This window comes from Rhinatrema bivittatum, chromosome 4 (assembly GCF_901001135.1).
Source record: "Rhinatrema bivittatum chromosome 4, aRhiBiv1.1, whole genome shotgun sequence".
NCBI classification, from domain to species: domain Eukaryota; kingdom Metazoa; phylum Chordata; class Amphibia; order Gymnophiona; family Rhinatrematidae; genus Rhinatrema; species Rhinatrema bivittatum.
In genome coordinates this window covers 444,738,016-444,763,947 of record NC_042618.1, presented here as the reverse complement: position 1 = coordinate 444,763,947, position 25,932 = coordinate 444,738,016, and the positions used below count along the sequence as shown (strand labels likewise).

Below are 25,932 nucleotides of genomic sequence, written 5' to 3'. Positions count from 1 at the left end.
GATATCATAAAAGTAACCCAATTGCGCAGAAAGAAATTTCTTCTCCCTGTCCTAGAGCGCGCCAAATGGGTGCGAAAATAATGATAAAGTTTCCTTGCAAATGCATCCTTAATTTCGAAAATAATAGGTATGTTTTTATGGAGCCAGATCAACTAGAAACTTTTCTAAATTCTAAAAGTGAATCCAGGCCAGATCAGACTAGCAGTACCGGTATAGATAAAGTAAACCCATTACTCTCTTTTTCAGATTCTTTAAGATTTTGTAAATTCTGCTCCTATAAATTTGAAAATTTTGCTCTCCCCTGATTGCATGGTAAAATCAGGTAGATAAGAGAGGAAGTTGCATTAATAAATATGTTTAGATTGAATGCTTATAGAAATCTACTAATATCTTTGGATGTTTGTTGCATGTTTCTTTTTCTTTGTATTTTCATGTTTGAAAGGAATGTATAATTCTATCTGAAATTTATGGCATGTTTTAATGCTTATGTTTAATTTGAAACTTTAATAAAGAGAAAATAAAAAAAAAAAATTGCAGGGCTACAGAGCAGCACCCCAGCATGGAAAAGGTGTAAAACAGGAGAGCAATCGATCAAAGACTGAAGACCTACAAGGACTGAATTGCATAGTCCTAGTAAACAAATAAGCATGAGTGTAGCTTGCTTGTTACGGCGGTTACTACCCCGAATCAATTAAGCCTGATACTTCACTTGGAATACATATCCAGCGCAGCTCACTGCTTTAACGGCAGGGGGGAATGAAGAAAGGAGGATTTATATTCAGACAACAACCAACAAGGACTGACTTGCACAGGCTGGGTAAACAAAAGCTTGGGAGTAGCTTGCTTATTGCGGTGGTTACTACCCCTAACCAATTAAGCTTGATATGTCACTTAGATGCAGCTCCAGCACTGCTCTCTACATCAATGGCGAGGGTGGAAGGTAACTAGAACCAAAAAGTTACTAATAAGGGCCGAGAGTAACAGATAAGAATGAGAAAAATATAAGTGTGAAAGCTTGCTGGGCAGACTGGATGGGCCGTTTGGTCTTCTTCTGCCGTCATTTCTACGTTTCTATGTTCTAGCTGAATAATCTGTTACAAGAAACAGATGTTGCTAAGTGAAAAGCTTTAATGAAGTAGACTCCAGGAATCGAATAATAAAAGAAAATTATTCCTTACCTGCTAATTTTCGTTCCTGTAGTACCAAGGATCAGTCCAGACGGTGGGTTATGTCACCCCATCCAGCAGATGGAGTCAGACAAGGCTTCAGAGGGTGCTGTCATATTAACCAGTGCACCCTCTGTAAGAGCTCAGTATAGAGAATATCAAAGCCAGAACAACAACTTATGAAGGATGGATCAAGTGTCCCAATCACAATAGATCATAAAATTAAGGCAACTGGTGCCATAACTAACTTGCAGAAAGAACCGTGAAACAGTCTCATAAAAACGAAATTAACAACAAGTACCAGAAAGAGTAGAGTAGATCGAGCAGGAAAAGACCCTAGAAACCCAGCAATCAATGAGGTGGGCGTCTGGACTGATCCTTGGTACTACAGGAATGAAAATTAGCAGGTAAGGAATAATTTTCTTTTCCCTGTACATACCAGGATCAGTCCAGACGGTGGGATGTACCAAAGCTTCCCTAAACCGGGTGGACCCCTGAAAGCCCTGCTCGAATGACCTGGTCGCCAAAATGTCCGGAGGTTGACGACAGTAGGTGCAGTCGATAATGTCGCGCGAAGGTGTGTAGAGACTTCCAAGTCGCTGCCCGGCAAAACTCTTGGGAGGAGACGGACTGTACTTCGGCCCAGGATGCTGCCTGTGAGCGAAGAGAATGGGCTTTGACGCCCAGCGGAGGAGTCCAACCCACACCGATGTACGCTGTGACTATGGCTTCCTTAAGCCATCTCGCAATCGTCGTCTTCGAGGCCTGGGACCCCTTCCTCGGCCCCGACCACAGGACAAACAGGTGGTCCGAGATTCTGATGTCGTTAGTGACCTCCAAGTAGCGAATTAAAGTGCACTTGATATCCAGGAAACGGATAGATCTCGATTCGTCGGTTGTGAAGGACGGAAGCTCTACCGTCTGGTTCAGGTGGAAAGCCGAGATGACCTTGGGTAGAAAAAAGGGCACTGTGTGTAGAGAAACCCCAGTGTCCATGAAACGGAGGTAGGGTTCCCGGCAAGAGAGTGCTTGAAGTTCCGAGATGCAGCGTGCGGAACAAATGGACACCAGGAAAACTGCCTTGAGAATGATATCTTTGATGGTGGTGTTGCGCTGAGGCTCAAAGGGAGGCCCTGCCAGAGTCTTAAGGACCAAATTAAGACTCCAAGAAGGGCACGGATCCCTAACCGGGGGCCATAGATGCTTCGCCCCTTTGAGAAAACGGGCGATATCCGGCTGAGCCAAGAGAGAAGAATGGTCTGCGTACTGAATTAGTGAGCCCAGAGCGGCAACTTGGACTCGTAAGGAATTGTAGGTGAGTCCTTTGTCCAATCCATCTTGAAGAAACACAATGATCTGAGGAACAGAGGCCCTTGTGGTATGAGTACCATGCGCAGTGCACCAAGCCTCAAAGACCTTCCAGACCCTCACGTAGGCAACCGAAGTCGAAGTTTTCCGGGCCTTGAGGAGAGTCGAGACTACTGCATCAGGGTATCCTTTGTGCAGGAGGCGGCGCCATTCAAAAGCCAGGCCGCAAGACAGAAGCGTTCTGCCTGATCGAAAAATACTGGCCCCTGATGAAACAAGCGAGGAAGATGGCCCAACCGAAGTGGACCGTCCACTGCTAAGTGGAGCAGATCCTCGAACCAAGGGAGACGTGGCCATTTGGGAGCCACCAGAATGACGGGACCCTGATGTAGCTCTATTCTCCGAATGACCTTGCCCACTGGAGGCCATGGGGGAAAAACGTAGAGTAGAAGGTGGTCCAGCCAAGGGAGCACTAGAGCGTCTACTCCTTCTGCACCGCGCTCCCGCCTGCGGCTGAAGAACCGTAATGCCTTGGTGTTGAGAGACGTCGCCATTAGGTCCAGGCGGGGTGTGTCCCCCAGCGATGAATGAGAAGTTGCATTGCCTCAGAGAGACACCACTCTCCGGGGTCCAGTCGCTGATGACTCTGGTAGTCTGCCTGAATGTTGTCTACGCCTGCGATGTGCGAAGCTGCCAGATGTGCTACGTGCTTCTCCGCCCTCGACATCAGGCGGGCCATTTCGAGTGACATGTCGGCTCCTCGTGCCTCCCTGGCGGTTGATATATGCTACGGTGGTCGCGTTGTTGGACAGGATCCTCACCGCTCGATTCCGCACCAGGGGTAGGAAGTGTATGAGGGCCAGGCGCACTGCTCGTTTCCAGCCGATTGATCGGCCAGGTCGCTTGTGCCTTCGTCCACTGCCCCTGCGCTGAGCTCCGGTGGCATACCGCCCCCCAGCCGGTTAGACTGGAGTCGGTGGTGACCACCACCCAATCCGGTATCTTGAGAGAAATGCCTTGGGCCAGATGCCGCGGGTCCAACCACCAGCCCAAGCTATCCATGGCAAAATGGGAAAGAGGGAGGACAAGCTGGTAATCCTGCGAGACCGGTTTCCAGCGAGAGAGCAGAGCCGCTTGTAAGGGATGGAGGTGCGCAAAGGCCCACGGCATGAGATCGATCGTAGAGGCCATGGAGCCCAAGATCTGTAGGTAGTCCCAGGATGTGGGCGCTGGTAACACAGAAAAGCACTGTACCTGCTCCCGGAGGGACTGGGCCTTGTCCGGGCATAGGAAGACCTTGCCCTGAAGCGTGTCAAAGCGTGCTCCCCAGAAGTCCAAGTATTGTGAAGGAGTGAGGGAGCTCTTGGTGAAGTTCACGACCCTTGGGGTTGGGTGACCACTGACTGTCCCTAGGAGAAGGACTTCGCCCGAATGAGCCAATCGTCCAGGTAGGGGTGAACTACAATCCCCTCCCGTCTCAGGACTGCCGCCACTACCACCATAATCTTTGTGAACGTCCGCGGGGCGGTCTCACAGCCCGAAGGGGAGAGCCTGGAACTGAAAGTGCTGATTCAGAACCTTGAAGCGAAGGAACCTCTGGTGGGCCTTGAGGATGAGAATATGGAGATAGGCCTGTCAGATCGAGAGAGGCGAGGAATTCCCCCGATGTACTGCCGCAATCACTGAACACAGTGTCTCCATGCGGAAATGGAGGACCCTTAGGGACTTGTTGACCTCCTTGAGATCCAGGATTGGACGAAAGGACCAGTCCTTTTTGGGTACGATGAAGTAAATTGAATAATGGCCCGAGCCCACCAGACAGGAGAGATGGCCCCGAGGTTCAGGAGTCTATCCAGGGTTTGTTGTACCGCCAGCCGCTTGTGGCTCGAGCCGCAGGGCGAGAAGAGGAACCTGTCCCTTGGGAGGCGGGCAAACTCCAATGCATAACCGTTCCTTAAAATGTCTAGGACCCACTGGTCCGAGGTGATGTGGACCCACTCCTCGTAAAAACGAGATATTCGTCCTCCGATCCGTGGGGGTCGGGAGTGGGTGAGCTCGGCATCATTGAGTGGACTTGGACGAGGCCCCCTGACTCGTCCCCTCTCGAGAGGGCCTGCGACCATGAAAGGAACGGGGCCATGACTAGGGTCTGGAAGAAGGCGTCCGGGGCCCCAACTGTTTGTAACCACGGTAGCAACGCTGCGCATGGGACAGAGTTCTAGAGGGAGTAAATGACCTGAAGTTCCGCTGGCGGTCCTCAGGCAACCGGTGGACCGCATTCTCTCCCAGAGACTTGATGATCTGGTTGAGATCCTCACCGAAGAGGAACTTGCCCTTAAAAGGGAGAGATCCCAGGCTGGACTTGGAAGAAGAATCCGCTGACCAGTTTTGAAGCCATAGGCGGCGCCTCACCGACACCAGAGACCATAGATCTCGCCAGGATGCGGAACAGATCGTACAGAGCATCCCCTCCGTAGGCTATGGCGGACTCTAGGCAGTCCGCCTGGTGCGCTTCCTCGGGCGGCAAGTCTTGCGAGGTGAGTAGCTGTTGGACGCAGCGGAGTCCCGCCCTCTATGCTAGGGAGCTACAGATGGCAGCGCGAATCTCCAAAGCCGAGACCTCAAAGATTCTCTTGAGGTAGACTTCGAGGTTTCTATCCTGGAGGTCCCGCAGAGCCGAGCCACCAGTAACCGGTATAGTTGTCCTCTTGGTGACTGCCGACACCGCAGAGTCCACCTTTGGGACCTTGAGCAATTCCAGGAAGTCCTCCGGGAGGGGATAAAGCTTTTCCATGGCTCTTCCGAACTTAAGAGAGATCTCGGGAGTATCCAATTCCCTGGCCAATAACTGAAGAAAAGTGAGATGGGTGGCAAAGGCCCGGGAAAGAGGGCGCAAGCCAGCTAGGACAGGGTCCCCCTTCTTGGCGGATGAAGCGACGACCGGAGCAGAGGGTCTTGGTGGGTCGGGTAGGGGATCAAGGTCCAACTGAAGGATTAGATCCTCGAGCTCTTCTCTCCTAAAGATGCGGAGGAAGCTGTGCTTCCGAGAGAGGATCATCCAGATGCAACGGGGGATCTCCCCCCAGATCCGGGAAAGAGCCCACCCCTCCCAGTGAGGGAGGTGCAAAGTGTACCCTGGGAGCCCCATGGGAGGTCCCTGGTGCCCCCCCACCCCCTGGGTCCTGGGTCCCCTGCGGGGCATCAAATAACTGGGGGGTCTTGGCGGGAGGTGGTTCCGGGATGGGCGCCCTGGGAGCCTCCAGGCGCTGCAGGTAGGCGTTGTGCATAAGCACAATAAACTCCGGGGGAAAAAACTGGGGGACCCGGGGGGCAATCGAGGAATCATCCGGGGGTCCCTGGGTAACTAAGGGAGAAACCGGCGTCAGAATCAGTGGAGGACTTTCACAGGAATCCTCTTCTTCCTCCCCTGATGGCTGCAGCACCCGTTCTTGAGAATTCAAAATGGCCGCCGTTCCCGCTGAAAGAGGAGAAGGGGCTGGCCCACGCTGCCTGAGCCGCGCTGAGGCACGGGAAGAATAACTATCCAGCGGCCCGCAGGTGCCCTCCCCACCAGGGAAGCACCTAGAACAAATGCCCTCTCTCGATAATCTCGACCCCCGGCTCGCCACAGGCCGAGCAGCGGGACGGCCGCGGCATGCTCGCAGGCGGCCGGGTGAGGGGGGGGCAAGCCGCAGAGGGTTCCGACAGAGGAGAGAATCGCCGCGGGGAGTAGGAAAACACGCCTCCACTCCCCCGAGTGCCCTCGGATCGGCAGCAGAGGAATATCACCTCTCTGCTGCAGCGGCCCCGGTGAATGAGCATCTCGGGGCCGCGGGGCAGCTTGCGGCGAAGTGGGGAGAGGCTGGCACCACCAGCTTCCACCACCCCAATCACAGCTCCGAAGCTGAAAGGAAAAAAAAGTTCACAAATAAAAACAAGAAGTCCACTTACCCAAAGGAAGAGGAAGAGTTATATTATATATTATATTATATTATATAACTTATAGTTTATTAATGCATTGTTTTTCTTTCTCTACCCCTTACCCTCCCCACCCTTGACCCTCCCCCCAGTCTCTGTTTTTCTCTGGTTATATGTAAGGGCTCTGCCCTATAGTTAATTGTATACCTCCTGTTTTATGTAAGGGCTCTGCCTATAAGTTCTTGTTTATTGTGAACCGATGCGATGTGCGAACGGACATCGGTATATAAGAGACTTTAAATAAATAAACAAATAAATAAATAAATAAATAAAGGGAGGGGAGAAATGACTGAAGCAGAACTGCCTGCAAGCCACAATAAACTTTCCTTCCTCTTTTTTTTTTTCTTTTTTCAATTAAACTAACTTGATCCAACCTTAAAGGAAACACTTAGAAAGAGATAAACAATAGAGGAAACTATCCTCCTTGCAGGGGAAGCTCCAGGTTCCCCTACTCCTATCTGCTGGAGTCAGAGAGATGCTGGGCTCTTACAGAGGGTGCACTGGTTAATATGACAGCACCCTCCAAAGCCTTGTCTGACTCCATCTGTTGGACGGGGGACATAACCCACAGTCTGGACTGATCCTGGTACGTACAGAGAAAACAGAATATTTAGATATGAAAAATGGAGGTGAAAGTACTGAAAATTTAATATGCACCATCTGTTCACAAAATGAGATATCAGCGGATGAGCTGAGATCAGCCCGACGTAAATCTTAACACAATAATGCAAACTCAAAGGAAAATTGGTTCTTACCTGCTAATTTTCGTTCCTGGAATACCACAGATCAGTCCAGACAAGTGGGTTTATGCATCCCTACCAGCAGATGGAGGCAGAGAACAAAAACTGAGGCACTGCTACCTAACTGAGCGCGCCACCTGCAGTCCCTCGGTATTGACCTGTACCCAAGCCAAGATGTTTAACTCCAAAACACCAGGATCTCCTCCTCTAAAAGAGCTGGGAAACAAGTTGGAACTCCCAAACTGACCCCTGAACTATGGTCAAGAAAAATAATTATTTTTTTTTTTAATCTCAAAACTGCAAAAACTATATACAATTATCTTCTGTAGAACAAATTTAAACTCTGCATCACCAGCAGCATCCAGAATCAGGAGAGATCTGTCTAAAAATTAATCATACTCAGAATGGGCCAGGAGTCTAGACTGATCTGTGGTATTCCAGCAACGAAAATTAGCAGTTAAGAACCAACTTTCCTTTCCAGTTCATACCCAGATCAGTCCAGACAAGTGGGATATACCCAAGCCCCTTTACACTGGGTGGGATCCCAAAAGACCTGCACGCAGCACATTTTCCCCAAAGGTGCTAACATCCAAACAGTAATGTTTAGTGAAAGTGTACAAAGAGGACCACGTTGCTGCCCGACAAATCTCCTGCGGTGACACCAACTGACACTCCACCCAGGAGGCTGCCTAAGCCCTAGTGGAATGCACCCGCAAGCCCTCAGGGATAGGCCAACCTTTACAAATATAGGCCGAAACAATTGTCTCTTTCAACCAACGAGAAATCGTACTCAGTCTCCTTACCACCCTTCCTTGGTCCACTGAACACCACAAAAAGGTGGTCTGAGGTCCGAAATTCATTAATCACCTTGAGATATCTTAGGAGAACCCAATGCACATCCAAAAGATGAAGCTCCCTCACATGGGGAGAATCAGGCATCAAATGCAAAACCCCCAGCAACTCCACGGTCTGACTTAAGATGAAGCACCTACACCACCTTGGGCAAAAAGGAAGGACCCGCCCACAATGAGATCCCATCATTAGAAATCTGCAAAAAAACTCCCTGCACAATAAGGCTTGGAGCTCAGAAATCCATCTCGCTGAGCAAACTGCCACTAGAAAAACCGCCTTCAGCATAAGATCCTTCAAAGAAGCACTGCGTAAAGGCTCGAAAGGAGGGCCGCAGAAGACTCTCAGAACCAAACAGATTCCAGGATTGGCAAAGTCTATGAACTGGAGGGTGTAAATTCTTTCCTCCTTTCAAAAAATACACTACATCCGGATGCGAAGCTAAGAGTCTTTCCTGCAACCTTCCTCTAAAACAACCTAAGGCTGCAACCTGGACTCAGAGAATTATAAGCCAAATCTGCAAAAGGGCCAAATCCTGGACCACATTTGCCTGCAAGGCTCAGTGTCATGGGCACCACACCAGGCCTAAAACACTCTCCAAACTTTGATATATGCCAAAGAAATGAAGGATCTCCTAGCCTGAAGCAGAGTAGAAAATCACCGGCTCGGAATACCATCTTGCTGGAGACAGAGAAATACTGAGGGACTGCAGGTGGCACTCTTGGTTATGTAGCAGTACCTCAAAGTTTTTGTTCTCTGCCTCCATCTGCTGGTAGGTATGCTTAAACCACTTGTCTGGTCTGATCTGATCTGGGTACGAAAAGGAATATGCTGTTATGGCACTGAGATGAATTCCCACTCATTAGGTGGTAAGACCTGGTTCAGAAAAGAGAACAGAAGTTCAGTACACACATAGGTATACACCAAACTAACACGACATATTACTTCACAAGGAGGACTTTATCCTCATCTAAGACAGAAGACTTCTCTGAAGAGATGAATTGCTCAGAGTAAAATATCTCAAAAACTTTGGGTAAGGATATAACTGCAATGATTGAGCTTCCAATCTGCCAGCAGTAAAGTTGAAGAGCATTAGATCTGAATGGCACGGAGGCCCACACCAACTGCTTCATGGGCCTGCATCAGCAGCAGACTGCATCCTTAACAGCCATGCACTGGCATCGACTGAACTTGGTATAGCAGCATCAGCCAGAACATGGTGCATCAGTTCATCTTAGCACAATATATCTGCTGGAATATGAGACATCAGCATTGACCTGAACTTGTTGCCTCGACCATGCTGGCTGGAACTCGCATCAGCCTTGCTGGAGGAAACTTGCAGTGGTCATGCCTGCCAGAAGAAACGGATGCGCTGAAATCTGCTCGACTGCGCACTGGTTTTTCATATTTCCATTAACAACAGCTTTGAAGGACGCAGAGTGGGAGGACGGGTCTTCCTTTTCTTGTAGTAGCCTCAGGGTCCCAGCAAAAATATAGTGCATTATGAAAAGGCTGCTAAGGCAGCAAAAAAGAACTGGAAGAAAGGTTGATAGACTCAATTACTGAGGTCTTTCTTACGTTCTGAAAAACAATTTTGCATCTATTTTGCAACAGAGTACTGGAAAAAGTGTTGAGGCAACATTTTAGAAAATAGATATAAAGAGAAAAATGAACATATTCATGGGAATAAAATGGGAGAGAGGTACATGTCCATGCTGGAGCATGGACGAAAAATGATTGAACAGGCTCACATAGGAACACCCACACATGCTCAGTAGAGCGAAAGCTCTATCAGAGAAGGGTCCATTTGGTGCTGCAGATGATATCACCCACAAATGACTAATTAAATCTTATCAACAGAGAAGCATAAAATGTCAAAGGTGTACCCATCATTTTGAAAATCAACCATGTTTGATTAACAGTATTAGCCAGATTTACTTATTAACAGCTGCCCTGTTCAGTATTTATAAAAGAAAAAATTATTCAAAAAGCAATGAGCAACATAAGCACACATTTTAACCCAAATTAAAATGTACAATTTTTATATTTAAAACATTTTAACCAATCTATAGTTCTCTACTACCCTGTGAACAGAGGAGTTAAAATCCCACAAGGACAATATATATAAAAAATTGAAATGATCTATACCTAATGTCACAAACTGTAGCAGTTATATTGAGTATGGTGAAATGGCAGCTTGACTATAAAGGAATTTTTTTGTTTGACATTTAAAACTCCTTTTACAGGACAACAGATGACAGGATTCCAGTGTCCTGGCACTGAAGGAGTTAACCTCAGACCCTGCTGACAGCATCACTGCTGCTCTATGCAGAGTATCTGTTAAAATGGTCTGTAGAAAGTAACAGTTGGCTGGCAGCAACTGGAAGCACTTTAAAGATATACAGCTGGGATCAGACCTCCAAAATTACTAGACTTGTCACTGTTAACTAAATAGGGCAGTGCTTAGGTAAGCTGGATATAATTATGTAACCCTTTTTCTTTTTCCCCTGCTTACCACAAGGCAGATTTATGTGATATCGTTTTTGAGACTGATTGACCCTCAGAGGTAAGAGAAGCTGGGTGATACGGTACTAGTGTTTTGCATGTGTGGTCAAGTGAGTACTTCTCTAGGAACAGTGGGACTCCAGGTTTGGGCAGTCAATGTCCCCAGAAAAATGCTCAGGGAATAGTTTTATAGGAAGTTTTCTTGTCCAAAAGCAAGTGGAACACCAGTTGGTGAGTGGGCAATTATCAGACGAGGGGCACGCATGGAGGTGCAGGTGAGACCTGTGTAGTGCCTATTGGTACCTCCAGATAACCATAGGCTCAAGCCCTGGTGGCTGTTGGGGAAGTGCAAAGACATTACATGACATGGAGAAAAGTCCCTGAGGCCTAATGCTCTTTACTGACCAAAAAAAGCATTCTACATGACACCAAGAGATAGTAAGTGGTAGGTGAAAATTAAGTGGTTGGATGGAAGTTTTCCATTTAAAAAAAAAAAAAAAAAAAAGAAGAATTGAGCCCATTAGATCAGTGGTTCTCAACCGGTGTGTCGCGACACACCAGTGTGTCGCCAAGAACATGCAGGTGTATCGCCACACTTCCCGGTCCCCCGCTGACCCAGCTGCTCCCCGGTCCTCCTCCACCCGGGCTTAAAATGCTGTCAGCCCGGGCGGAACAGCTGGAGTCAGCGGCACCGGCATGGTCTCTTCTTCCCGCCCCCCCGCGGCCCGGAAGAGGAAGTGGTGAGCAGCGGGTGCGTGCGCGGGAAGAAGAGACCATGCTAGTGTGGTCAGCGTCGGCCCGAAGAACAGAAGAGGCACGGCCTGAGGAATGAGCAGCGCGGCTCGGAGGAAAATGAAGAATGTCAACCCCCGCAGCCAATGGGACTCCTTTCTCCGCGAGGGCTGAAAATGAAGGTGGTTAGGGTTGGGAGGAGGCTGCTGCTGCCGCTAGGTCCAGGGAGGGAGGGAGGGAGGGAGAGAGTGAGTGAATGAGCAAGCATGTGTGTTTGAGATCCTGTGTGTGTATGTGTGTGAGTGAGATAGCATGTATGTGTCTGATTGAAAGCCTGCCTGTGAGAGAGAGAGCATGAATGTAAGTTTGCGATTGGGAACCTGTATGTGTAAGTTTGTGATTGAAAACCTGTTTGTGTGAATGTGTGTGTATGATTGAGATCCTTTGTGTGTGAGAGAGATCATGTGTATGTACGATTAAGAGCCTGTGTGTATAAGTAAGAGGGAGCATGTGTGTGTGTGATTGAGAGCTGATTTAGGTGAGAGCATGTATGTGATTGAGAGCCTGTGTGTAAATGAGAGAAAGAGAGCATGTTTGTAAGCATGTGAATGAGAGTCTGTGTGTGAGAGAAAAAGACAGCATGTATGTGTATGATTGAAAACCTGTGTGTTTAAGCGTGAAAAGATAGACAGCATGTGTGTAAATGTGTAATCAAGAGCCCATATAAGTGAGAGAAAAAGCATGTGTATATGTGAGTAACAGAGCATGAGTGTAATTGAGAGCCAGTGTGAGAGCGCTGGTATGTGACAGAGAGAGGAGAAAGTTCCAAGCAAACCACCCCGCCTCCTGCTAATTCAAAACAATCTCAGGAGACCTGGATATCAAACTTTCCCAGGTATGCAGAGGAAAAAAATTTGTGTCTCCTTATTTTTCATTACTGGGTTTTTGTGTCTGCTATTTTGAAATATTTTATTGGTATCTAGAAATTTTTTATATGAGTTTTTAATTATTGGATATTCTACTCAGCTGTTTCGAAATGATCTGTTCTTTTTGTTAGTCTGGTTTTACTGCTACTGTTTTTATATTTCTTGATTTGTTTTATAAGGATGGGTGATGTTTCTTTTTTCCTTTATTACACTGCATACAGAGACTCTGGCTTGTTGCAGTTTCCAATTCAGTTTTTTCTGCATGCTTCTAGTTATGCGTTTTGGTCTCTTTATTCCTTGTTAGGTGAGGGTCAGCACATGTGATTCAGGTGAGGTTTTCTGCTGGCACGTAGTTTCTGTGTAGGGATCTATAGCAGCCTGACTTGGTCCGTTTTCCTAATAGATGTATTCGTGTCTTAAGGCCTGGTGTAATATTTTCAGTGTTGCCTTTTCTTAGGTAAGGTGGTTATTGTTTAAGTGCTGGAAATTGGTGCTGTTTTGGTGTGGGATGTTTACTATTTATGCAATTTCTGTTCAGACAGAATACGTATCTTTTCCTTGTCATTTTAAATAAAAATAATTACTGGACCTTTAATTAGGGGTCGATTAATAGCAAGGGCGTCCTGTGTGAAAAAGATTAGGCTACACAAACAACAGCAGCTCCGGCGAGAGATCCTGGATCTGGAACGAATCCATAAACAAACCTTGAATAAGGCCTGTTATGCTAAGCTCCTGCGGGCTAGATCTGAACTCTCGTCTCTTCAGTTAGGAACTATAGCTTTCCAACTGCAGAGGCTACAACAGGAACGATTTGAAGGTGGGAATAAGGCGGGTCGCTGTTTGGCTCGATACTTGCACAAATGAGTAGCCCAGCAGCAAATTACACAAATTAAATCAGAAAGGGGCACTTTGCTCACTAAGCCGGAGGATATGCGGCAAAGATTCATGGAATTCTACAGGGCCCTTTATACCGCAGATCCCCTGATTCTAACTGATCGTATTGACCAGTATCTGCAGGACATAACTCTCCCTGGAATATCTGATCTTGAAAGGCAGTTTTTTGATAAAGATATTACGGAACAGGAAATAGTACAGGTGAGTAAGGGGTTAAAAGTCAACAAGGCACCCGGGCTTGATTTATTTATTTATTTATTAAAGGCTTTTCTATACCGAATTTCTTGATACAAATCAAATCAACTCGGTTTACATCAAACAATTAGGAACTATAACCAACCAAACAGTAAATACAATTTGAAGGAGAGTAAAGTTACATTATAACAAGGATGTATAACTTGGAGGAGGAAAAATAAGAGGGGGACGAGAGATTAAGATATACATTGGGGTATGCGAAGGTGCAGATAGAATACCTCATGATAAATTTGTAAACATTCTTACAGCCCTATTCTACAAAAAATTCGCCACCCTAATCATTCCCTTATTGCAGGAATGGTTCAACTCATTGAAGTCTGGAAATCCTCTTACGATTAGTGCCAATGTAGCTGGGATTTCTATACTGGCCAAGCCGGGACGGGACCCGGCTGTGTGTGGATCATACAGACCTATTTCCTTGATCAATATTGACCTAAAGATTTTTGCTAAGATCCTTGCAAACAGACTAAAGAGGGTCATGATCAAACTAGTACATCTGGACCAGACGGGGTTCATACCGGCCGCATGACGGCAGACAATGTCAGGAAGGTAGTGAACCTCATCTGGTCGGTACAGAGGCAGAGGACCCCAACAGCATTATTGTCTATAGATGCTGAGAAGGTCTTTGATATGGTCCACTGGCCATATCTTTTCAGTGTCTTGAGGAAAATGAACTTTGGTGACTCTTTTTTGGCATGGTTGCACAATTTATATGCCCAACTCCAAGCGAGGGTAAAGGTTAATGGTATATACTCTGAAACCTCTGCCCATCCAGCGAGGTACACGGCAGGGGTGTCCCCTTTCGCCACTTTTTTGCCCTTTTTTTTAGAACCCTTAGCTCATCATATACGTGCCTCAGGTGATATTCATGGGGTTCACTTGGGATCGTCAGAGCACAAAATAGCTATGTTTGCGGATGATGTCCTATTTACCCTCACTAAACCAGATCTTTCACTCCCGGGGACAATTGCAGTGCTGCAAGACTTTAGTAAAGTCTCCGGGTTCAGATTAAACCTCGAAAAATCTGAAGTGCTCAATTTAACTTTAGGAGACGAACAGAGGGCGCGTTTGGACTGCAAACTTCCCTTTAAGTGGGCGGCACATCACATTAAATACTTGGGTATACGTATTGGCAAGAATTATGGGGACCTCCTGGAATTGAACTATAAACCCCTCTGGCAAACACTCTCTAAGGAATTGGACATTTGGTCTGGCCTCTCCCTCTCATGGTTGGGGCGGATAGCTGCGGTAAAAATGAATCTCTTACCATGGCTTTTGTATCTATTCCAGTCACTTCCTATATCTATCCCCAATAACATGCTGAAGTGTTGGCAAAGACGTGTTTTTAACTATATTTGGAAGCGGAAGCCACCTCGGATTCGAAGGGCAGTAATGTTTCAACCTACTAGTAGGGGGGGCTTGGGAGTCCCCAACCTACAGTGGTATTGGGCGGTCGCTCAGTTAAGGGCCATAATTATCTGGCATAAAATGTACGACCAGACGCTTTGGGTAAATCTTGAACAGGATATAGTGGGGCGTATGCCATTGCAGGCCATGCTTTGGCAGCCTAGGGACACCTGGCTCAGAGATGGTGAAATCGCCCCTACCACCAAGACGACTTTAAATACATGGGAGAAATGGAGGGTGCATTTTGTTGGCACTCGCCGTTATTTCTATAGTACCGCCCTTAACTATAATATAAAATTTGCAGTAGGACAAGCACTTTCACACTATCACTCATTGCTCAGTAGGGGAATTGCTCATGTAAACCGGCATGATTTGCATTTAATGCAAGAATGTCGGTATATAAAAGTTAAAAATAAATAAATAAATAAATACATTTGAGCATGTCTGGGGCTCTCAGGGATTTCTCATCTTTCCAGAGCTTCGGGAGAAGTGGCAGTTACGTGAGCAAGATATATTCTTGTATTTGCAACTCCGACATTTTCTACTGTCAGAGAATGTGGGGGTTGAGCTTCGGAAGGGGAAAACAATACTGGAACATTGGTGTAATAAAGCAGTCAGTCTGGCATTATTTCTAATCTTTATGGCTTCCTGGGTAATGCTGTGAGGCTCCTGGCCCCGTATGAGAAGGCTTGAGAACATGACTTGGGCAAACATCTCTCACCAGAGACCTGGGAATTAATCTTTCAAAGCACAAAACACAGCTCGATTTTGGCCACATTAACAGAAAATGGGTATAAAGTATTAATGCGATGGTACTTGATGCCTGTTCGGATACAGAAGATTGTACCAACGTTTAGTGCCGATTGTTGGAAAAAGTGTGGGGGGATGGGCACTTACTTCCATATGTGGTGGACTTTTCGAAAGGTGAACATGTTTTGGGAAGACACCCAAAAATTGGTTGCAGGTATTCTAGGCTTAGAGGTTCCCCCAGCTCCTGAGCATGTTTTACTGAATGTGTCTCCACCAATCCCTCACTATCAATGGTTACTCACACACCAAATCATCCTTGCAGCCAGGTGTGAGCTAGCTCTGTTTTGGAAGCGACCAGACCTCCCTTCTAGGGAAGCAATGGTAGCCTGACTTGACCATAACTGCTATCTTTATAAGCTAACTGCGATTAAAAATCATACTTTGCCTAAATATTATAGAACATGGGATCCTTATCTGACATGGAGGAATCAACTGTCATAGAGTCTATGTGCATGTATTTTATATGAGAGACGACTTGTTAATGTATAACCTGCTCGCTACAGTGGTCTAAGAATAAGACTGTATTATATGTACTCCAGTTTATATATTCTTGATTGCAGTACTCTCAGTCGGGGGGGGGCCTGGGTGGGGGTTTAATATTGCATTGATAACTTGTTGGTTGTCTAGTGTCTCACTGTTTGTATATTTTACATGTGAAGACCAATAAAAATTGTCAATCAAAAAATAATTACTGGACCTTTACTTTTTATTTCCGCAGTGAATTGTAATGAGCAGTGTGTCACACATGTGAGCGTGGCCTGTCAGGTGTGTCACGATGGGAAAAAGGTTGAGAACCACTGCATTAGATTATCAGAAGCTCTAGATGAAACTAACTGTTCATGTTAGTTGAAAATGTTTTGGTTCTCAAATTCTGTTTGACGGCTACCAATAGAGAAGGTCATGTGTGTCTAGAAATTATTTACAGCCCTAACATGTAAGCAAAAGTCAGCCTTTCCTGGTCTTGTTTATGTTTTATAAATAGGTTAACTTACATGGGTTTCTGATATACACCAAAGAAAATAATTGGAAAACAAAGATTTAAAAGTAACAGGCCATTAATAAGTCTTAGAGTAAATGTGTTAATTAAAATGAGTTAATGAGGCATGCTTGCCAAACAGGCTAATACAACCATGAAACTACAGAATGTCTGTTTACCTGCAGATGTCTCAGTTGTCATACCATCAGGTACAGAGTCCTAAGAAAGAAGAAGCATATACAAAATCCATCACTTATCCACTTATAAGATATAAAAATTCTTAAAAGCTGAACACAAGCATGTTGTATTTTTAACCTTGAAACAGATGTATGGAAATAAGTTTATATAATTTAAAATTATTTCTGGTGATGTCACTTTTCGGAAAAATGAGAACTTCAGGCTGCCTGCATGAGATTATTCTGATCTATAATGTATATCTATTCAATTTGCTGGTTACAAAAAAAATAGGAGGTACTCACATATTCAGTTATTATACAGTAAAGTGCAATGGATCTTTAGGTGACTTAACAGCAGACAGACGATGCCTTCCCTATTGTATGCTGATAATAGCTTCTGAAAACATCCAGAGTTTTGCAGTATACGGATGTGGTTTCACTCACATGAAGGTCACTACAAAACTAAGCTGTTTGCGTACTGTGCAGTATTTCAGAAGCATATATACCAAGCTATAATAGACACCTCACATTATTCTAAAAAATTGTTTAAATCATTTTTAAAATTCATTAAGCTGCTCCCCAAAACCTCTGGAGACAGCCATGTAAGCAAAAGTCACAAATTACATCACACTTAATGGTTCAGATTTGAGTAGACTGGTTACATTGCCACAAATGTTATTAAATTACACAGTATGAACCAATCAGATGACAATCTCAGACAATTATGATACTGGTCTTAAAATGGATGCTCAAGGGTTCAGGGAATCTGTAGGAAACTGCTTAAAGAATTTCTGAAAAATAAATATGGATTTGATTCAAATATTTTACTTTACTGCATTTCACAGCACCACCATCTTTTCCAGCTGGGACTCCAACTCCACCACTAAGTTAAAGCAGTTCTACTTTTTAAGCTAGGAGGAGAATCCTAGCTACTTCAGCCAGTTTGCTCATACCCTGTCACACATCCTTCTGAAGAGGGAAATTGTTTTGCGGACAACCCTCATCTGTCATGTTTCCATTTCTACAATCATATGAAAAGGTTTAATACTCACTGTACATTCTGCTATGCCACTGTTTATTTTTACAACTAGGAAGAGCTTGGGTTTGAACCAATAACCTTTTGGTTCCAAATCAGTAATTTTATTTTTTATTTATTTTAGTTTTTTATATACCGGTGTTCCTGTATTAAAATACAGATCACATCGGTTTACATTGAAACATAAAATTACGCCAAGAGGCGGTACATATAACAAGGTTATAGAACTTGGAAACAGGGAAAACTAGATTCAGAAATTAACATTGAGAAAATTGTAAAGTCTCTTTGAGTATCCAAATCATAAAAGAAGGCGTAACTGACAAAGTTAAATGTGATCTGCAGAAGGGATTGGAATCAATGTCAAGTAATATAAAAGACATGAATATTGCGATGGTGAGAAAATCTTAATAGCTGGGGGTGAAAAAAAAAAAATGATCATAGTTCTGGAAAAGCTTGGCTAAAGAGCCAGGTTTTAATTTTCTTTTTGAAGGAAGTGTTTTGAATTCTAGTGTTAAGTTGAACGAGCAGCTCTACTAGCTGAACAAATAGAAGAAAAATTTACTTACTTATAAACAGGGTTCTTCGTAGATAGCAGGTAGAATTGACCATAAGGAGAAATTACTAATGACCTGTAATTTTCTTTAATCAGATAGATGGCTCCAGAACCAGTGGATTATGCACATCTGCCAGCAGATGGAGGACAGAGCAAAGCTGACATTACGGTATATATACCCCTACATTGACATCAGCCTGCCAGTATTCTCTACAAAAGCCAACTGTGGACAAACTAACAAAAACTTGATTATTAACAACCAACCACTTCAGTACTGATCCAACAGGAATCTACTGAGCTCAGACAAGGAGTGCAACACCACCAGTCTAGGGACTGAATTGACACTTACCAGTACTCCCTGGAACAAGCAACCACGCAGGAAGACCATAGCCCAACCATTCAGCAGCCAAGGGTGGGAAGGTGGATCCACCTGTCTGTAGTAAAGAAACGGAAGTTATCAGCTAAGTAGTAATTTCTCCTGTCTTAGCATTCAGACAGGTGGATCCAGAGGGATGTACCAAAGCTACTTCCGGATTTGGGTGGCGGGGGGGGGGGGGGGAGGCTGCCCGCGGTCCAGTCAAAACCACACATGCAAAGGCTGCGCCCTCCCAGGCCTGCACATCCAGGCGATAATGCCTGGGAAAGGTATGTAAGGAGGACCACATCGCAGCTCTGCAAATCTCGACAGGAGACAAACTAATGACACACTGCCTGAGCCCTAGTGGAATGAGCCCTAACCCAACTAAGCAACAGCTGCTCAGCATACACATATGTGGCCATGACTACCTCCTTAATCCAGCGGGCTATTGTAGCCTGCGACACCAGTTAACCCTGTTTACTCCCACTATGGAGTATAAACAGCCGGTCCACACTCCTGAGAGGTTCAGAAACCTCCAAATATGCCTCTTAACATCCAAGCATTGTACAGGCGATGTTCATTGGCATCTCTCTCTCTGTCCAGAGACAGCAGGGAAATTGATTCAAATGAAAATCCAAGACTACCTTTGGAAAAAAGACAGAATATATTATCTGTACTGCCCACGGAGTCACTCTCAGGAATGGCTCCCAGCAAGACAATGCCTACAGTTTGGAGATTCTTCATGCAGAACAAACTGCCACAAAAAACACCATTTTCAACTTGTAACCTCAAGGCAGGCTATGCAGCCCTGGGACGGTGGAACCCGCCAAGAAATCCAAAACCAGATTAAGACTCCACAAGGGTACTGGCAACCGCAGGGGATTACAAATATGCTTCACATCTTCACATCTGGATGAGCTGACAAGGGTCTTTCATCCACCTGACCTCAAAAACAGCTTAGAGCCGCCACATGTACTTTCAATGAATTAAGGGCCAAACCCCTTTTCAATCTATCCTGCAAAAACTCCAGAATAAGTGGGATCTTAGCAGAACAAGGGAGGACCCACCCTCCCTCACACCAAGCCTCACTCGCCAAACTCGCACATAGGCTAAAGGAAGTGGAGATCTTTCTTGCTTGCAGCAAGGTGGCAATCACCGCAGAGGAATACCCATGCTTCAGCATCCGAGCCCTCTCAAGGGCCATACCGTAAGACAAAATAGAGTCGGATCTTTGTGAAGAACAGGGCCCTGTCACAGCAGATCCCTGTGAACCGGTAATCAGATAGGCGAGTCCACCAGGAGCCTTGCAGATCTGCATACCATGGTCTCTTGGGTCAATCTGGTGCTACCAGAAGTACCACCCCGTGTAACTCTTGATCCACCGAATGATTCTGCCCAACATGGGCTACGGGGGAAGGCATACAGGAGCTTGCCCACTGGCCACTCCTGTAGGAAGGCATCGATGCCCAAGGACGTTTGGTCTTTCCTGCAACTGAAGAAGCGAGAAACCTTCTGTCGTCAGGAGGTCTAGATATGGAAGACCCCAGTGGTCCACTGTGAGCTGGAATTCCTCCCTCAACAATTCCCATTCTCCTGGGTCCAGACTGTCTGCTGAGAAAGTCTGCTCTTACATTATCTTTTCCTGCAATGTAGAAGGCTGAGATCTCCTGAAGATGCACTTCCACCCATTCCATAAGTTGGGCTACTTCTTGCAACACTTGCTGGCTCTTTGTTCCTCCCTGGTGATTAATGTAAGTCACTGTCGTGGCACTGTCCAACATTATCCAGACCACTCGAACCTGCAATCGGTCTACAAATCTCAAGCACGCCAACTGGACAGCCCGAGCTTCCAGGTGATTGATGCTCGAGAGAATTTTCTGTACTCCAGCGCCCTTGCCCCATCAACTCCTGACAATGGGCCCCCCAACCCTGGAGGCTCACATGTCGTGAGTACTAGCCAGTCCAGTGATAGTAGGGAAATCCTTTTCCTTAGATGGTCTGCTTGCAACTACCGCTGCAACCGTACTTTTTACTACAAACGAGACATGCTCAGTGTGCCAGTCAAAGTTCTAGAAACTTTGACAAAAGTGTTCCGTGATTGGGCTCCATCCGGATGATGTCACCCATATGTGAGGACTAACATCCTGCTGTCCTGGGAGAACACCTGTTATAGGTAAGCAACTCTGCTTTCTCCCAGGACAAGCAGGATGGTAGTCCTCACATGTGGGTGATTAGCAAGCTACAGGATGCCTGAATATAATGATGCGAAACACCTAACGACGTGCAACAGGCACAATAACTGTGGAGTTTTGGCTAGCAGGGCAGCCTGATCATCTCCCTGGGTTGCAGGAAGGGTTATTTAGATAGGAAACAAATTACGCAGGAAAGACTGGCCGAAGATGGAATCCTATCTGCCAGCCTTGTCAAAACAGTAACGAGCTGCAAATGTATGGAGAGAATTCCACATGGCAGCTCGCAGATGTCAGTAAGAGGTACAGAACGGAGGTGTGCTGACGTTGCCATTGCCCTTACCGAATGCACTTTTATGCGTTCCTGTAGAGGAAGCCCTGCTTGTTGATAGCAAAAAAATGCAATCTGCTATCCAGATGGATAGAGTGTTTGCCTACCAGAGTACCCAATTTGGTTTTATCAAAAGAGACAAATAGTTGGGAGGACTTCCTATGGGTTGCAGTGTGATCTAAATAAAAGGCAAGAGCGCACTTACAGTCCAAGGAATGGAGAGCTCGCTCACCTGGCAGTGAGTGAGGTCTTGGAAAAAAGGTAGGAAGTGTTATGGATTGATTTAAGTGGAAATCAGACACTACTTTTGGAAGGAATTTAGGGTGAGTGTGAAGTACCACACGGTCATGAAGAAACTTGGTATATGGTGGGTATGTTACCAGTGCATGCAGCTTACTGACTCTGCAAGCTGTTATGGCCACTAGAAAGATCACCTTCCAAGTGAGATGGTGAAGCTCGCAAGAATACAATGGCTCGAAAGGTTTCATGAGACGTGCTAGGACAACATTAAGGTCCCATGCTGGAACTGGAGGACACAGTGGAGGTTTGAGTTGTAGCAAGCCTCTCATGAAGCGAGCTACAAGTGGTTGCGCTGAAATTGGGGCATTTCCTACACCTTTGTGGTAAGCGGTTATTGCGCTAATATGTATTCGGATGGAGGAAGTTTGAAAGCCAGATTCCAAGAGATGCCAGAGAAAGTGCAGGAACCTTGACATGGTACAGGAAAAGAGATCTATTTGTTTGGGCGTACACCATGATGAGAATCTCTTCCATTTGGAATGATAAGATCTCCTAGTAGAAGGCTTTTGTGAAGCTACGAGGACTTGGGACACATTGTCAGAAAGGTTCAAAGATTGTAGAATCAGCCTTTCAACATCCAGGCTGTCAGGGACAGTGAGTGGAAGTTGGGATGACACAACAGTCCATTGTTCTGTGTTATCAGAGTTGGATCTGAGCCCAGACGAATTGGATACTGGACTGATAGATTGTGCAGGGTGGAGAACCAAGCCGGATGCGGCCAGTGAGGGGCTATAAGAATCATAGTGCCCCTGTCCTGACGTAACTTCATGAGAGTCTTGCTGATGAGTGGAAGTGGAGGGTAGGCATAAAGGAGACCTGTTGCCCACAAGTGGGCAAAGGCATCCCATGGAGGTGTATCTCTGCTGCGGTGCAGAGTGTAGAAATTGCTCACTTTGCGGTTGTGTATTGGCAAAGAGGTTCAGGTGCGGGTGGCCCCACTGGTGAAATATTCAGTTTGCTACCGTGGGATTTAGGGACCATTCATGGGGATGAAAGGACCAGCTGAGGTTGTCAGCCATCACATTGTCCACGCATGCCAGCTAGGTCGCTCTCAACAGCATGGAGTGAGAGAGAGCCCAGGCCCAGATCTGTGCTGCCTCCTGGCATAGCAGGTAAGGGCCTGGGTTGTACCCCCTTGTTTGTTCAGGTACCACATTGCTACCTGATTGTTTGGATCAGGATTACTTTGTTGAAGAGGCAATCCCGAAATGCAAAGAGGGCATATCGAATTGCTCGAAGCTCCAGAAAGTTTATCTGGTGCTTCGCTTCTGCCGTGGTCCAGGTCCCCTGGGTTTGGAGGTTGACTACATGGGCTCCCCAACCTAGGGTGGATACATCTGTTGTCAAGGTAATTTGAGGTTGTGGATGTTGGAAGGGTAGTCCTATCAGCAGATTGGACTCCTGTACCCACCAAGCCAGAGAGAGGCAAAGCTGGCTGGAAACATGGACAATGTGGGACATGTTTTGACTTGATTGGGACCATTGGGACTTTAAAGTCCATTGCGTTACTCTCATGGCCAGTCGAGCCATAAGAGTTACATGAACTATGGATGCCATGTGACCCAGCAAGGTTAACAGATGACGACTGTAGTGGTTCAGCGAGATTGCACTGATTGGCTAAGTTTGATAACATGCGTGCTCTGTCTCTTGGGAGAAACGCTTTTGCCTGGATGGTGTTTAGATCTGCTCCTATGAATGATATTGTGCGTGATGGAGTCAGATTCGACTTGGTGTAGTTTATTAGAAACCCCAGGGATTGGAGAGGGTTGATAGTGAAACGGAGGGATTGAAATGTTATATTTTGAGACTGACCTCTGATGAGCCAATCGTCTAGATAGGGATAAAGATGGACATTGTTTTGTCGCAAATGGGCTGCTTCTACTGCCAGGTATTTTGTAAATACCAAAGGTGCTGATGCAAGGCCGAATGGTAGCATGCAGTATTGGAAATGATTGCGGCTTACTGTGAAATCTGAGATATTTTTGATGAGGAGGGTATATGGCAATGTAGAGAGCAGAGCCAATCTCCCTGTTGCAGTAATGGGAGCATGGTACCCAGGGTTACCATTCTAAACTTCTCTCTTTGTAGAAGTTTGTTTAGGGCGCGTGGGTCCAAGATAGGACGAATGCTGCCTGATTTTTGGGGGATTAGGAAATACAGAGAGTAGAACCCTTGAGCCCACTGCTGTCGAGGTACTGGTTGCACAGCACTGGATTGCAGAAGGGTTGAGAGCTCTGCCTCAAGAATCGGAGAGTGACTGTTTAGATTTAATACCGGACGTGGTAAAGCGTTCGGTGGTATAGTGAGGAAGTTTAGATGGTATCCCTGGTTGACCACAGGTGGTACCCCATTGGTCTGTTGTGATATTGCACCATAGATTGTGCCATTTTGCCAAAAGGCCTCCTACTGGAATGGTAATGGCAGGTAAGGGTTGACTGCTGCTCTCTAGAAGAGAGTCAAAACCTCGATGCCTGACCAGTCTCCGGAGCTGGTTGGGTTTTCGGGGCTCTGGCCTGACTAGGTTGACCTCTCTGCGGAGGTCTAGGCTGTTGAGTACGGGATTGAGGTGGATAATACCTTCGTGATTTGTAGGAAAACCATCTAGGATCCAGTCTAAAAGACCTCTTGGTAGTGGATGGGAAGTCCGCAGGGAGAGCAGACAGCTGACACAAGGTGTCGTGGTGGTCTTTTAATTGTGCAACTGTTTCTTGGATCTTGGCACCAAATAAGTTGTCTCTTGCACATGGAATGTCTGCTAACCTCTCTTGGACTCCCTGCCGTAAGTCAGAGGACTTGAGCCATGCCCAGCATCTGGCACTTATACCGGCTGCAGATACCCTGGAGGCAGTATCGAAGATATATGCTGCTCGCACTTCATGCTTACCAGCATCAAGTCCTTTTAGAAGGATGTTGAATCTTTTTTGATATTCGTATGGCAGGGACAGAGCACTCCTGGACTTTTTTTCCAGACATTTCTGGAATATTGAGTCATATAGAGCTGGTACGCTGCTATGCGTGCTATGAGCATGGAGCCATGGAAGACACTTCGTCCGAAGGAGTCTAAAGATTTTTGCTCCTTACCTGGAGGTGCTGAAGAATGAGGCCGGGATCGTTTGGACTTCTTTTGAACAGATTCCACAACCACAGATTGGTGGGGCAGTTGTGTTCTATGAAACCCCGGAGCTGTCTTGACTAGGTAAGTGGCATCAGCTTTTCTATTTACCGGTGGAACTGTGCCAGAGTGTTCCCAGGTGCGTTGTAGCAAATCCAGAAGCACCTCATGAACTGGCACTGCCATGACTTCTTTAGGGGCACTGACAAATTGCAATACCTCCAGCATCTTATGCCTGGCATCCTCTTCTGTTTGCAAATTAAAGGGAATGGTCTCAGACATTTCTTTAATGAAATTTGAAAATGTTAGGTCTTCAGGCAGGTAGTGACAGCGTTCCTCTGGGGGTGAAGGTTCTGAGAGGAGTTCATCTGAGTCCCGAGAGTCTGAAGAATCATCCCCCCAGGGATCATAAGGTGCATCACCAGTAACTCAAGGATCTTCAGGTCGAGGTATAAGACCAAACTCAGCAGGATCTGGAGGTGGCACCAATGCGGGCACAGAGGACTGTGATGACATCGATGGAATTGATGTTTTTGAAGGACACTGGGGTGGTAAAAAGCCCGATGGTCCTGGAGTCTGCTCCGGCATCGGCAAATTCATGGAGACAGAGAAATCAAAATTTCTCTGTCTCCATCTTCTGGAGGGGAGGCAAAACCCAGGAGTCTGGACTGATCCAGGTACGTACAGGGAACACAGAGTTGCTGCAATAGAGGGTCAAATGGTTATTTCAAATCAGGTTGCCACTAATATTCAACCTGAATTAGAATCTAATATTAAGGATAGTTTGCTCTTACATCATAGAATAGAACTAAATATGTAATGAGGCATAAAAATCTAAGGTCTGTGAATTTTCCAAAAACTAGATTATTATCCCCAGTGGAATTGTTTAAAAAGTATGTTGATGGAATTTTATAGATTTCTCACAATAAAGAAATCATTCTAAATGTTACTATCTTCCAGAACTGAAATCTATTCGGAGTAATAAGGGGGGCTATGATAACCTTGTTTTAAATAAGTCTCGATGTATCTGAGTTTCTTCAAGACTCCCAGGATATTATATCCAAAAGAGAAAAGAGTTTCCATGGAGAAGATCTGCAAGGCTGCGAAATAGTTCTCTCCACGCATTCACATCTTACTATTGCTTGGATGGGAATGACCGAAGCGACAGTAGGTTTGGCCAGGCTGTCCTTCGAAATCTGTTTGAGGTATAGAACCCAACTTTCCCCGCCTAGGGCCCATTGTTTGGGTTTAGGCTGTCTCCCCGCCCCTGTTACTACAGCTCTGTTGTACCCGTTGACACCTGGTTTGGGTGTCTGTTAGTCCCCTTTTAT

General features: G+C 46.0%; 1 protein-coding gene across 1 annotated transcript in view; it reads right to left on the bottom strand.

The window, feature by feature from the left end:
* EEA1 (early endosome antigen 1) overlaps positions 1–25,932 on the bottom strand; it is a 372,360-nt gene that overhangs the window by 264,046 nt on the left and 82,382 nt on the right. The window contains 1 exon segment of the mRNA XM_029601632.1: positions 16,726–16,765. Within this exon segment, the coding sequence (XP_029457492.1) occupies positions 16,726–16,765 (40 nt within the window).